This window comes from Varanus komodoensis, unplaced genomic scaffold (assembly GCF_004798865.1).
Source record: "Varanus komodoensis strain SLA01 unplaced genomic scaffold, ASM479886v1 scaffold88, whole genome shotgun sequence".
In the NCBI taxonomy this organism is placed as follows: Eukaryota; Metazoa; Chordata; class Lepidosauria; order Squamata; family Varanidae; genus Varanus; species Varanus komodoensis.
In genome coordinates, this window is record NW_025336576.1 from 827886 (window position 1) to 841374 (window position 13489).

Sequence of the window (13489 nt, forward strand, 5' to 3'; positions counted from 1 at the left end):
GAAGATTAAGCAAGGAGGGGGGAGCTCTTGGCAGCTGTAAAGCATTTGTTTTCCAGATACGTTGAGGGAAGGCCACAGGAAGTTATTTTGCTTTATTTTTTATTTTCCGATTTATACCCTGCCTTTTTCCTACCAAGGGCTCAAGGCAGCTTACCTCATTCTCTTCCTCCATCTTGTCCCCACAACAACAACCCTGTGAGGCAGGCTGGGCTGAGCGTCTGTGCCTGGCTCAGAGCCACCCAGTGGGCCCCATGGCCGAGCGGGGACTTGAACCCAGGTCGCCTGAGTCCCAGTCCCACGCTCTAACCACTACGCCACCCCGGCGCTGTGCTGTGTTTCACGCTGCAATCCTGCGAGTCCTCACCTGGAGCGAGTTGCTGCATTCACGCAGGGTTACTCCTCAGAAGGTGCGCATCAGAGGATGCCATCAGTCACAGGCACAGAGGGTTTTCGTCTAATTATTCTGAAGGGACTGATCTGGAAAGCTGCCTGGGCGCCACCTTTCCTGGGGGAGTTGAGAGCGGCCCACTCAAGCCTGCATTCACTCTTAGAATCACAGAAGAGCAGAGTTGGAAGGGGTCAGGAAGGCCATCCGGTCCACCCCCTGCTGCTGCAGGGCACCCAGTCACCCCACCCCACCCAGAGGGCTGCCCAGTTTCCCCTTGAATGTCCCCAGTGTGGGGGAGCCCCCACCTCTCCGGGCAGCCGGTCCCACTGCCGTGGTGCTCTGACAGCGAGGAAGCTTTTCCTGATGCCCGGCCTGAATCTGGGCTGTCGCAGCTTGAACTGGTGCTTCCGTGTCCTGCACTCGGGCATCACCAGGAAGAGACCTTGACCTCCCTCTTTGTGTCACCCTTTGAGCTACTTCTAGAGGAATACCACATCCCCCCTCAGTCTGCTCCTCCCAAGGCTAAACCTGCCCAGTTCCCCCAGTCTCTCCTCACAGGACAGTGTTTTCAAACCCCGGATCATTTTTGTTGCCCTCCTCTGGAGCCTTTCTAATCTTTCTGCATCTTTCTTGAATCTTGGTGCCCAGAACTGGACACAGGATTCCAGGTGAGGTCTGACTAGTGAGGAGTATAGAGGAACTACTACTTCTCGCGATTTGGAAGTGATACTTCTGTTAATGCATCCCAAAAGGGCATTTGCCCTTCTGGCGGCTGCATCGCATTGTTGGCTCATGTTCAGCCTCTTGTCCGCAGTTACGCTGAGATCTTTTCTTCTTCAGTTCCGGTGGGCCATGTGCTCCCCATCTTGTCTCAATGCAGTGGAGTTTGTTTATGCTGCCCAGAAGCCTCCACCCAGGGACCCGGGCACTGGGTTTTGGCAGCCCGGGCTGGAGATGCCGGGGCTGGCCCAGCCCTTCTGCTCGCAGAACGGCAGCCCTGCCACTCAGCCACGGCGTAGCTATTGCTCTGAGCGCTGCAGAGACGGATTTCAGCCCGCGGTTTCCGCCGCTATTTCCAGTGCAATGTGCTGGCGCGTTCTCGGTGGACGAGCCCGCTGCTTTGCATGCGGAAGTCCCTGTCTTCACCTCCAGCGTCAGGTACCCTGCGGGCATCGCCCCACAGAAGCTGTGGTCCGTTCACTCCCCACTTTGGTTCGCACTCTCAAAGAGCGAGCAGTCGGCTGTAACCCCGGTGCAAGTGGCCTAGCTTGAGGAAGGGGGTGCTGCCTCGGTCTCCCCTTTGCAGCCAGCCGTCGCTTGTGTGTCCCGGTGGGGAGCCCCGCTTTTGCACTAGCTCCTGGGCCGAGGTGGACTGGCCAGCGGTGCCCCCCGCTAATCGCAGCGTGGAGCCGTGGAGCCGGAGGCGATGGAGACCGCTCTGATGGACAGGGAGGGGCTGACGGGGCGCACAAGCCGCCCCAGTTCGTTGCGGCGCCTGGCGTAATGTGACGTGCAGAGCAGGCCTTCCGGCTTGCAGGTGTGGAGGAGTCGGCTTGAGTGCATGGGTGAACCTGAACGGTGCCCCCCGCCCCGTCCCAGCTGTGGATCGGCAAAGCTCCCGAGCGCTACCTTACGCCAGAAGGAGTTTACGAACGCGGCCATCTGAGGCCCTCTCCCCTTGTTTTGTTTTTTTAACTGTCTGGCTCTGTAAAACCAAAGCCGCCTAGTTGAACGCAAGCCAAACCTAATTTTGCCTGCAAGCGGATCCCAAGTGCCTGATGACACCAGTGTGGAATGGCTCCGAAATATTAGCTGGTTTCTGGAAGCAAATAGTCTATACTTGAGATTAAATTGGGAAGCAATACGAGCTAATTCATTTTCAGGTCATTTTATGGATTTTATGGAGAATGGTTAGGGATGGGTTGCTAGGGAGAGCCAGGGGCTGCCATTCGGGTGAGCTTCCCAGCCGTGAGTGACAGGCTCGGGAGTCGGCCGGGGTGCTTCTCTGTGAGGGGGTGGCTTATTGACGAACATCCCTGTTGGATCGAAGGTTTGTTCGCCCTCGAGGGCCAGGATTTCAAACCAGGCTTTCGTCCTGGCTTGCAGTCCTTGCTTGACCCAACGTTGGTTTTCGGGTTGATGGAACCAGAATGCAATTTGCCGGGCCAGGAGGGCCAACTGGCCAAGGAGGGTACCCACTGGGGGTTTTTCCCAAAAAGGCAGCACAGTCTGAAGGAAGCCAATGTTTGATGAAGGACGGGTCAAAGGGACCTTCCCCAGCTCGTGATTCTGGTTCTGTACCCGCACTGTGACATCCCATGGGCTCTGCAGATTCGCCTTCTGGGCTGCCCAAGCAGGTGCTTCCATGGGGACGGAACATGTGGTAGCTTTAGTAGTGCTTTTCAGATAAGCCATGCTGGAGTCCATGGTTTCACCTCCATCTTGGCTCTTTCAGTGAGCAGGTTAGGCTAAGGGAGAGAGTGAGCCTGGCCTTAGTCGGCGCCATGTGCAGCAGGGGTCTCGGCCCGGACATCCTCAGGCCTCGCCCAGAACTCCCGTGGTACCGCATGACCCGATTCTCTTGTGCCTTCCCTTTCCAGTCTGATGGGACCATTCTGGCCATCGCCCTGCTGATCCTCTTCCTCCTGCTGGCGTTGGCGCTCTTGTGGTGGTTCTGGCCGCTCTGCTGTACCGTGGTAAGTCTCCCCCGCCCCCCGCACGCATCCCCATGTCGACAGCTCTTTTGCCACCCCTTCTCTGCCCAAGGCGCTTCCCTCAAGCAGCCAGGAAGCCGCGTGGTCCAGCAAGCCCCGTCGAAGCTCTCCCGTTCCCTACGGCTGCGGCTCGGAGAGTCCCAGAAACTGCCTCCAGCACAATGGCTGCCTGGGGCACACGCTTCGGCCGGTTCTTTCAGGTGAGATGATCAGCCCGTCCCGCAGCCACCTCCAGGTGCACAGCAGAGCGTTTCTTCTGTGGACGCATACAAATACGTTTCCCTGAACATAGACGGCTAACATGTTGGCCGGGAGGCGAGCCCTCTTGCCCCTCCTCCTCCAAGCCCCGAGCAATCATCTGCTGCATTTGGGGGTTGTAACTTTTGGCTGGAGAGAGATGATTATTTTCCCAGAGACTTGGAGGTCGTTTGAAAGGGTGTTGGCCATTCACGGTGGGAAAACAAATCTGGCACACGTTTGCATCGCTCCTAAAACCTGTAACATCTGTTGGACCAGGAGCAAGAGTGGAGCAAGACTCCAGGCAAAAGTGAGGCCGCCTCCAGTTACTTCCAGCTTCCTGCCAAACTGCCGACCATCTTCTTCACACATGCCTGCCGTGCAGCGGTGGGGAGTGCCTGGTCCCCTAGAAGCTACTGGGCTCCAGCTCACATCTTCCCGCACCCTTAGCTGTGCTGGGTAGGGTGGATGGGAATTGCAGTGTGGCATCACTGTGTTCATTCTGTACACCGTCTAGAGAGACGGCACACAAAAGCACTAAATAGACAAGCTGGCGAATCGCTGAGGCAGCCACACGCTCCCCACTGCTGCTGGCGAGGCGATGCCGTGGGGAGAGCCAGCCGGGGTGTGTGAGCCGGGGCCAGGCCATCGGAGGTGGCACAGCCAGGACGGCAGCGCCCCCTTAGGTGGGACCAGGAAATCCCCCGAGTTTAGCTGTGCCCGTGGGGGCTGTTTGCTCAGTTAATTGCCATGCGTGGGGTGTCTGTGGCAAGAGAGCGGCATGGGAGCAAAGGGTTAACGCTCCCTCCCCGGGGCCCTGATCCAGGCCGCCCCTGCATGGCCCCCAGTAAGCCCGGGTGTTCCCCTGCTGCCTGGAGTCAGGCTCCAAGTGCATACACAAGCCTGGGGAAGGGGGGACTCCTGCCGAGGCCCCACGCTGCGGAAAGAGGCCCTCGGGCCGGCTGGTGCTGCTGCCGCTCTGCCCAGGCAGCCAAGCGGCGGGCGCGGTAGGGCCATGGCTTGCTCGCCCCTGACTCCACTCGCCCAAGCAGCAGCCGTCCACGCGAACGGGGGAGGCCGAGAGCAGCCTCATTCTGTGGCCCGCTGCCAGAAGTAAAACAAACCAAGGAGCGTCCAAATAAATAAATGAAGTAAAAAAGGATGGAAGCAGCAAGAAATAATCTGCGCAAAATGTTCCCCGTGGAATTAGAACTTCAGATTCAGAGGTTTTTCCTGTGCAAACTGCCTTAAAAACGAATCTCACCGAAATGCAACATGAGAGCATTCCTGGATTATGGCCCCGCTGCATCCTAGACGAGCACCGCGTTCCTTGGATCTTTAGCCGTGTTTTGTTTTCAGTATGTTTTTGTTTCTGAAAATGGTCTTCACCTCTCTGCACTGAAGCTGAACGGGTGAGACAGTGAGCGTGGGGCAGCGCCTGCCGGATCTGACCCTCTTGACATCTCGTCAGAGGCTGGGCTTCTTCTCACATACATCACAGAGCTATAGTTGTCGCTCCTGTTATTGAGCACTGGAAACGAAGAAACAAAGAGGAGAAGAAAATGCCTGGCTTTATTCTCCATTCCCTTCAGAGAAAGGATGAGCATGAGGTAGCCCATGTTAGTAAGCAAAGCTGGCGTGTCGCCTGAACATTAAGAGTGTAACCATCGTGGTCCAGAACATGGACTTGTTCATCAGAAGAGGAATCCCCAAGAAGCATGTGAGAAGTTGGCGAGACCTCTTTCTGAACTTGCTGGATTAGACCAACTATCACCCAGTTCAACATCCTTCTCCTTAGCCGAGGTGCCTCCAGGAAGGCCGGAACCTGGGGGTGAATGTCGAGAGGTAACCACCTCTGAGCCTTGAAGTTCTCCAAAATCCGATGAAACGCTTTGCTCCTCACTTCTGTAGCCATCTCAGCTCGTGGCAGGAACGCCATAAATGAATGTTGAATGGCCTGCACTGGTGGTACGGCCCATCCTCTTCTTACAGAGACTTCTTCAGACGAGCAGAAAAGGACAGCACTTCCTCTGTCACCAGCTTCCAGGAATGATTCCTGACCTGTATCTTCCAGATAGTGTTAATTCAGTAGAACACAAGCGTCCAGAGCAGAACCGTAGCTGCTGCTGCTGCTGCTGCTGCTGCTGCTGTTGCCCTTTGTTTCCGGAGGGGGCTGGCGGCAAGGCCCTCATTCTTACAGCAGCCCTCTCGCAGGTGCGGTGGCAGCAGCCATGCTGACGCCACCTAAGACGTTTGTACCGAGGGCGGAGAAGAGGTGCAAAAGGGTGCGGGTTTGGGAATAAGATTCTGTTCCCCGAGAAGCTGCTGGCCAGAAGTCAGGCCTGAAAGCATAAAACCTCCACCTGCCTTCCTTGGAGAAGCCTCCAGGGTGGGGTCACATCAGGTTTCCGGCGGGGGGCGGGATCCATCAGGAGCCAAAGAGGCAGCATGTTTACCCCAGAGTAAGATTTACTTCCAAGGTAACAGAGTCATCTGGCTGGCCCTTGCTAGATTTCGGTGCTGAAACAGCAAAATAAGCAATGCACATGGAATTGCTCACACTGGCAAAGTACATGAAGCCATGCAAGCTTCAGGGTTAAATTCTGGGACACATTTTTTGAAAAGCACAGGCAGCCTTGAGGAAAAATCACATGCTTCATCTGTAACTTGCAAGTTGAGAAAAAAAGGATGGAATTGTTGGTCTGAATGGGGCATGATCGCTCTCAGGAGCTCCTTGGCCCTGTGGGGTGGTGTGACTTGGTGTCCTGCAACAGCAGGGGCTTGGACTCGCTGGCCTTCATGGCCCCTTCCAGTTCTTCTGTTCCGTGATTCTTTGAGTCTGTGCTCTTCCGCCTCTTCCCCTCGCCGCTCTTGCGCGTTGCCTGTTCTGCCCACGCATGAATGCGACGGTGGAAGTGAAGAGGAGAGCCTTCCCTACGCCCCTCGCACTCTCAGGCTCGCAGCGGTGGTGCCTGCGAGGGAAGAAGCCACGGCGTGTCCAGGAACGTCGGACTGGTCTGCGCAGGGCTCTTTGCACAGGCCGCTCTGCTATTTCGGAATGCAACGTGCGAGGCCTCTTGAAAGGAAAGGGGCACCTGTCCGTTCTGGCCCATTCTGTCCACTGGAGCCCTGCCTGGCAATGCTGAGGAGCGGGCTTGCCCCGGGCCTGGGCAGACAAGCCAGCGCTCGCCCGCGTGGGTGCGTAGGCACAGAGGTGGGACTGAAAGGTGCAACGATGTGAGAATCCAGCCTCGTATTTCCACTCACCTGGCTCAGTTATTCGTCCAGGAAGGAGGGCTGCGGGGCCTGCAGGTGGGAGAGCTGTCCTGCCTGTCTTTAGCTTTCCTGCTGGACGTCTCTTTGCTGCTCTTGGAGAGCGCGGCTGCAGGGCTTGCCAGCCGCTTGCTCGGTTTTAGGTGCACATTTTTGTGAGAAATAGCCACACCTCCGCATTGACTCAGAGATGGTCTCCGTGGTGAAGACACCGGCCCCTTTCCAGAGGAGCCTCATTCAAATTCCTGTTCGTTTTCAGGAATGCCAAAGAAGGGACCTCCCAAATGCATTGCTTTTTTTGTTTTAATGTTCACAAGCGCACATGGAAAGATGCACCCATTCCGCCTAAAACGAGGGAGCCAGTTGGGAAGAGCACCTGCATTTCCCATCTGCCTCACCTGGAGATTGCGTGACTGAGCAGCTCAGGTGCAGGGTGGGCTCCGGAGCTGCAGGTGTCATGCAACAGATTTCCCACCTGCCTGCGCAAGAGCCCAGGTGGCCTTTCCTAAGTGGCTTGTGCAGCCCCCCTGTGAGGGAGGTACAAAAATAAAGCTAGCTGTGCCGATCCATACAGGAAAAGAATCTACGAACCTCAGTTGGGCCGTGCTTTTATTAGGACCAGGAAAATGCCACAAGCACGTGCGAACTTGCAGGATTCCTCCTCAGGGCAGGTGGAACCAAAGGGGTGAGAGGAAAGCAGAAACTTGTGCGAAAATTGGCCCGATGTGGCAATGGGTCCTGCAGTTCGGTGCAGAGAGAGAGAGGATGGATCTGTGGCCAAAGGTCCTCGTGGCTGAGCAGGCCTGGAACTTGGATCCCCCTGGTCCCAGTTCACCCTCGAACCACAGTGCTCTGCAGGCCCTCTCTCTCACCTGCCTTTCCGTTTCTCAGGTGGGTGTGCTCCGGACCACCATCTTTGGCAGAGAACGTCTCTTCCCTGTTGGTCCTGAGCATCTGTCCTGGTGTGTCCCAGCATGCAAAGCGCTTCCCCTTGTTTCCATGATCCTTGTAAGGATGCCACTCTCCTTGCATTGCCAATATGTGGTGGTGTGTCGGAGAGATAAGGAGGGAGGCATGGCTGAGTTCACATACCCCAGTACTCCACGCTCAGAGGCTGAGCAGGGGTTGAATGCGGGGTGTTGTTGGATCATGAGTTGTTTCTATAATATGGGCTACTGCGTTGTCTGAACCCAGCCGAGCTATTAACCCACAGTTCATAACCAGACAACAAGCCATACTCAACCCCTGAACTTGGGTTAATTGTGTTGAGACCAGTCAAGAGAATGTGGCTTATCGCAGGATACTTTGTGTGCTGCGTGTTGTGTGCTACAAAAAAAAGGCCGATTGCTGTGGCCCTCAGGGGTTACTTTAAAGCGAGGGGGCTTGCTGTATGTGCTGGTAGCCGTTGTGAATACTGACACTGTGTGGGCAGGTGTGTGGATGTTTGTGATGGCCAAGCCTAGCTTCTTGTGCTTCACAAACCATCCTGGCCCAAAAAGAGCCCTCGGGTTCTGGGAGATGCTTCACAGAAGTCGTCCTTGCCATGTTTGGATTTATTCATTTATTTTTATTTTATTTTATTTAAAGTTTGTATATGCCGTCCCAATACTAAAAGTCTCTGGATCGCGTGGATTGCATGCAACAAACGATGCGGATGCAGCTCTGGAGGTTGTGTGAACCAGGGTTGCATCCACATCCTAGTTCGTTTCTCAGGTGGGTAAGCGGGAATGGTGGCTTCTTGGTGGAGATGAGAAGTGAGCGCTGGGGATGAGACCAGGCTCAACATATGCCCTGGTCGAGTGGTTCTGAATGCAACTTTCCTTCCATCTTATCTTTCCAGATTATTAAGGAGCTGCCTCCACCCCCTGCGGAAGACAGCGAGGTTAGTATCTTGGGCTTTTGCATCGCTGCTGTTTGTTTATGATTTATTTTACTCCTTTAAAGCATCCTTACTCTGCCAGAAAAAACACTCAAGCCAAGTGGCTTAAAGACAATTCAGAAAAAGCAAGTCAATCCCTGCCTGGAATTTTGCAGTCTAACATTCTGAAATTAGTCTTTTTTGTTGGGCTTGCTGAAGCAGGCTCTTGGGTGGGTCTGAAAGGGCAGGCCTTCCCTGTGGAAGGTCCTGGATTTCATCCGCTGTCCACCGACTGCTGAGGCTGCAAAGAGCTTTATTTTTCATTTTGCTTTCACTTGACAGCTGTCTAAAAGTAAGCTGTCAAAAGAAACCAAAGTGATCTTTGCTTGTGAAAAGGAGTGGCCCCAACAGCAATATCTTCTAGTTTTGGAGGGGAGCTGACACTGGTGTCTGAACCCAATTTCCCCAGCTGCTCATTGGCCCTGTTTGCTCCGAACAGCAGCTGTGGGAGGTTTTGGGCAGGACGCCAGCACAGCCCTCCCATTTGCAAGTACAGGACCAGGTGGAGGCGGTGTCGCTCCTTTTTCTTCAAATGAAAGGGTGGCTTTCCCAAAATGTGATTAATGGAATGTTCCTCGGCCCTACCTTTTTATTTATAGTATGTTAATGCAAAGGTGAACATCATCCAGCTCACCATCCACGCATTTTTCTGTGCTTCTGTTCAGTGCAAAGACCGTTTAGTCAAAGTGCTCCATCACCACGTGTTAGTTTTGCAGAGCAGAGGGTGTTGCTTGCAAAGCACCTCCTTTCCTTCAGATTCCTCAGAAGTTGCTCTGGATCGTGGAACCTGCTAAATTTGCTTGTGGGCCGCGTGATGCATGCTTGCTCTGAGAACTCCAGTAGGGACAAGGCTGAAGGAAAGCAGCAGTGATGAAACTCAGCTGCCTGCTTATAGTATGGGGTAAACCGGAGCATTTCTTTGAGGAAATGAATGCACGGTCCAGTTTATGACTTGGGAGTTTGCAGCTATTGCCTTGAGCTGGCAGGTTTTCACCCACAGGACGCTCCGGCCAAGCCACGGGCCTCCCTGGAACTGGAGAGTGCCTGCAGCCTGGGTCCCCTTGCCCACTTAATAAGGCAAAAGCACAGCAGAGTCTCGGCAAGCCAGTGGGATTTAGCAGCCTGGTTGCAGCTGAGACTGGGTGGTAAGAGCGTGAGGAAAGCCCCGCTGGATCAGGCCAAGGGCCCGACTCGTCGGGCACTCACTCCATCGAGGGTGGCAGCCAGCCAGCCGCCCGCAGGGTCCGCCAGAGGACGGGTGCGAGACCCCCTGGCCAGCTCCTCCGAGCTGTGCCTGCGGTAAAGGAGAAGGCACAGGGCAGCAAGGCTGGCGGCCACAAGTCGCTTCCCCTCCGTGCCTCAGTCCAGTCCCCTTCGCGAGCCGTCTAGGTGGGCGGCCCCCCCACGTCCTGTGGCAGCCGGCTCCACAAATCAACTCCACGCTGCGTGAAGAAGGCCTTCCTTTGAGCTGTCCTAAACCTCCCACCGAGCAGCTTCACGGGATGACCCCAGAGGGGGAGAAGAGGGTCTCCCTCGCCACTTTCCCCACACCGTGCATGATTTTACACCCCTCTGTCCTTCTCCCCTCCCTCGCCTTTTGTCTAAGCTGAACAGTCCCGGTTGCTGTAGCTCCAAAGGCATCAGGAGCAGAGGAGACCGTTTCTTCTGCCCCAGAAGGGGAGGATTTGATGAGGCGCTTTAAAGCACTGAGTTAGAAAACATCCGCTGAGGAGAAGCGACGGGGTTATAACCATGGCGAGGGTTCATTAGTCGGTGGCGACAGGATCGTTAGACATCGCATGTCTGCAAACCACAGTCATATTCCAAACTGTCCAGAACTCTCTGAGTAATCCTGCTAACCTTTCCCAAAGCAACCTCAAAAAAACAGAAACAAAGGAACTGTTTGTTATTCTTGCTCTCCAGCTCAAGCCAGGAGCACCCACTTCACAACTTCCTCAAGCTCAGCAGGCAGGTTTGTGTTGAGCTTTATCCAGGATGGCAAAGTGACCTAACAAGCTTGTCTAGCTTCAGCCCCAGGGTGGGAGCAACCATTTTAATACCCCACAATTATTTTTTTAAAAGCTAAAAAAGGCAAGAGTTAGAGGATCTAGTCCAGTACTTTTTGAGCTCTCTATAGGATTAAAAAAAATTGGGAGAGGCTTTTAAAATGAGATGTATAGTAGAAGGCCCCTTCATGGATCACTGCCTTGTTGTGGCGAAGGGGCTTGCGTAGCGCTATGAAGCTCTGAGCTGTGCCGTGCATGGCCACCCAAGACGGACCGGTCACAGCAGAGAGCTCTGACAAAACGTGATCCCCTGGAGAAGGAAATGGCAACCCACTCCAGTATCTTTGCCATCAAAACTCCCAGGACAGTACCAATAGGCAAACAGATATGACGCCGGAAGATGAGCCCCTCAGGTCGGAAGGTGTCCAATGTGCTACTGGGGACGCGCAGAGGGCTAGTACTCGTAGTGCCAGAAAGAAGGAAGCGACTGGGTCAAAGCCGAAGGGACACTCAGTTGCGGATGTATCTGGTGGTGAAAGGAGAGTCCGATGCTGCGAAGATCTATACTCCACAGGAACCCGGAGTGTAAGATCCATGAATCACGGCAAGCTGGGTGTGGTCAAACAAGAGATGACAAGCCTGAACATCGACATCGTAGGAATCTGTGAACTACAATGGACAGGAATGGGTGAATTTAGTTCAGATGACCATCAGGTGTACTATTGCAGGCAAGAATCCCTCAGAAGAAATGGAGTAGCCTTCATAGTCAATAAAAGGGTAGGAAAAGCAGTACTGGGATTCAGTCTCCACAATGACAGAATGATCTCAGTTCGAATCCAGGGCAAGCCATTCAACATCACTGTAGTCCAAGTCTTTGCCCCAACCACTGGTGCTGACGAGGCTGAAGCTGACCGGTTCTGTGAAGGCCTACAACACCTTCTAGTATTAACACCAAAAAGGGATGTCCTTATCATCCTGGGGATTGGAATGCGGAAGTAGGAAGCCGAAAGATAACCGGAATAACAGGCAAGTTGGGCCTTGGAGTACAAAATGAAGCAGGACACAGGCTGGTAGAATTCTGTCAAGAGAATATGGTGGTCATAGCAAACACTCTTTTCCAGCAACCCAAGAGACGACTCTACACATGGACATCACCAGACGGTCAACACAGAAATCAGATTATGTGCTCTGCAGCCATAGATGGAGAAGCTCTATACAGTCAGTAAAAACTAGACCAGGAGCTGACTGTGGCTCAGATCATAAGCTTCTTGTTGCCAAATTTAGGCTTAAATTGAAGAAAGAAAGGAGAAGCACTGGGCACTCAGGAATGACCTAAATCATATCCCTGATGAATATACAGTAGAGGTGACAAATAGATTTAAGGAATTAGATCTGATAGACAGAGTGCCTGAAGAACTATGGACGGAGGTTCGCAACATTGTACAAGAGGCAGCAACTAAAACCATGCCAAAGAAAAAGAAATGCAAGAAAGCGAAATGGCTGTCTGAGGAAGCTTTACAAATAGCTGAGGAAAGAAGGGAAGCGAAAGGCAAGGGAGAAAGAGAAAGATACACCCAATTGAATGCAGAATTCCAGAGAATAGCTGGAAGAGATAAGAAGGCCTTCTTCAATGAACAGTGCAAAGAAATAGAAGAAAACAATAGAATAGGGAGAACCAGAGATCTCTTCAAGAAAATTGGAGATATGAAGGGAACCTTTCATGCAGAGATGGGCATGATAAAGGACCAAAATGGCAGGGACCTTACAGAGGCAGAAGAGATTAAGAAGAGGTTACACAGACTAACTATACAAGAAAGAGCTTAACATCCCTGATAACCACGATGGGGTGGTCACTGACCTCGAGCCAATCATTCTGGAATGTGAAGTCAAATGGGCCTTAGGAAGTCTGAGCAACAACAAAGCTAGTGGAGGCGACAGTATTCCAGCCGAGCTATTCAACATCTTAAAAGAAGATGCAGTAAAAGTGCTACACTCAATATGCCAGCAAATTTGGAAAACTCAGCAGTGGCCACAGGATTGGAAAACGTCAGTTTACATTCGGATCCCAAAGAAGGGCAATGCCAAAGAGTGTTCAAACTACCGCACCATTGCACTCATTTCACACACTAGCAAAGTTATACTCAAAATGCTACAAGCTAGGCTCCAGCAGTATGTGGACCGAGAACTACCAAAAGTACAGGCAGGATTTTGAAGAGGCAGAGGAACTAGAGATCAAATGGCCAACATATGCTGGATCATGGAGAAAGCTAGGGAGTTCCAGAAAAACATAGAAACATAGAAACGGAGCGAGTCAGAAGGGGTCTCCCGGGCCATCGCTCCCGGGCCCCTGGCTCCGCTCACGACATGCCCACCATGTGCATGTCAGGCCTATCTCTGAACACCCGCACTGATGGGGCCTCAACCACCTCCCGGGGAAGCCCATTCCACACCCTCGGGGTCCTGTTAGGAAGTGCTTCCTGGCATCCAAATTGAACCTTGGTTCCCTGAGCTTTGCTCCGTTGGAACGCGTTCTGCCTTCCTCTGCAGGGGAAAACAGTCTCTACCCACCTCCGTGTGACACCCATTCACATACCTGTATGTCACCAACATATCCCCTCCGAGTCTTCTCTTCTCCAGGCTGAAGAGACCCAGTTCCCTCAGTCTCGCCTCATACGACTTCCCCTGTGAACTGGCCACCAACCTTTTGGCCCTATGCTGCACTGATTCCAACCTGGCTATATCCTTCCTGTAAGAAGGGGCCCAAAACTGAGCACAATACTCCAGTTGCGGGTGCACCAGAGTCGTACAGAGTGGTAGTAACACCTCTCCCGATCTAGAAGCCACACTTCTGGCTATGCAACCAAGGGTGGCGTTCACCCTCTTGACCACCGCATCACACGGCTGGCTCATGTTTAGCCTGCAGTCAACCAGCACCCTGAGGTCCCTTTCACAA

At 53.4% G+C, this 13489-nt stretch overlaps 1 protein-coding gene across 1 annotated transcript in view; it reads left to right on the top strand.

The window, feature by feature from the left end:
* ANTXR1 (ANTXR cell adhesion molecule 1) overlaps nt 1–9244 on the top strand; it is a 64941-nt gene extending 55697 nt beyond the window's left edge. Inside the window, exons 12-13 of the mRNA XM_044417401.1 lie at nt 2989–3084; nt 8453–9244. Coding sequence (XP_044273336.1) covers nt 2989–3084; nt 8453–8536 — 180 coding nt within the window. The 3' untranslated portion in view covers nt 8537–9244. The remainder of the gene's footprint in view (nt 1–2988; nt 3085–8452) is intronic.
* Nucleotides 9245–13489: the final 4245 nt, after the last annotated feature.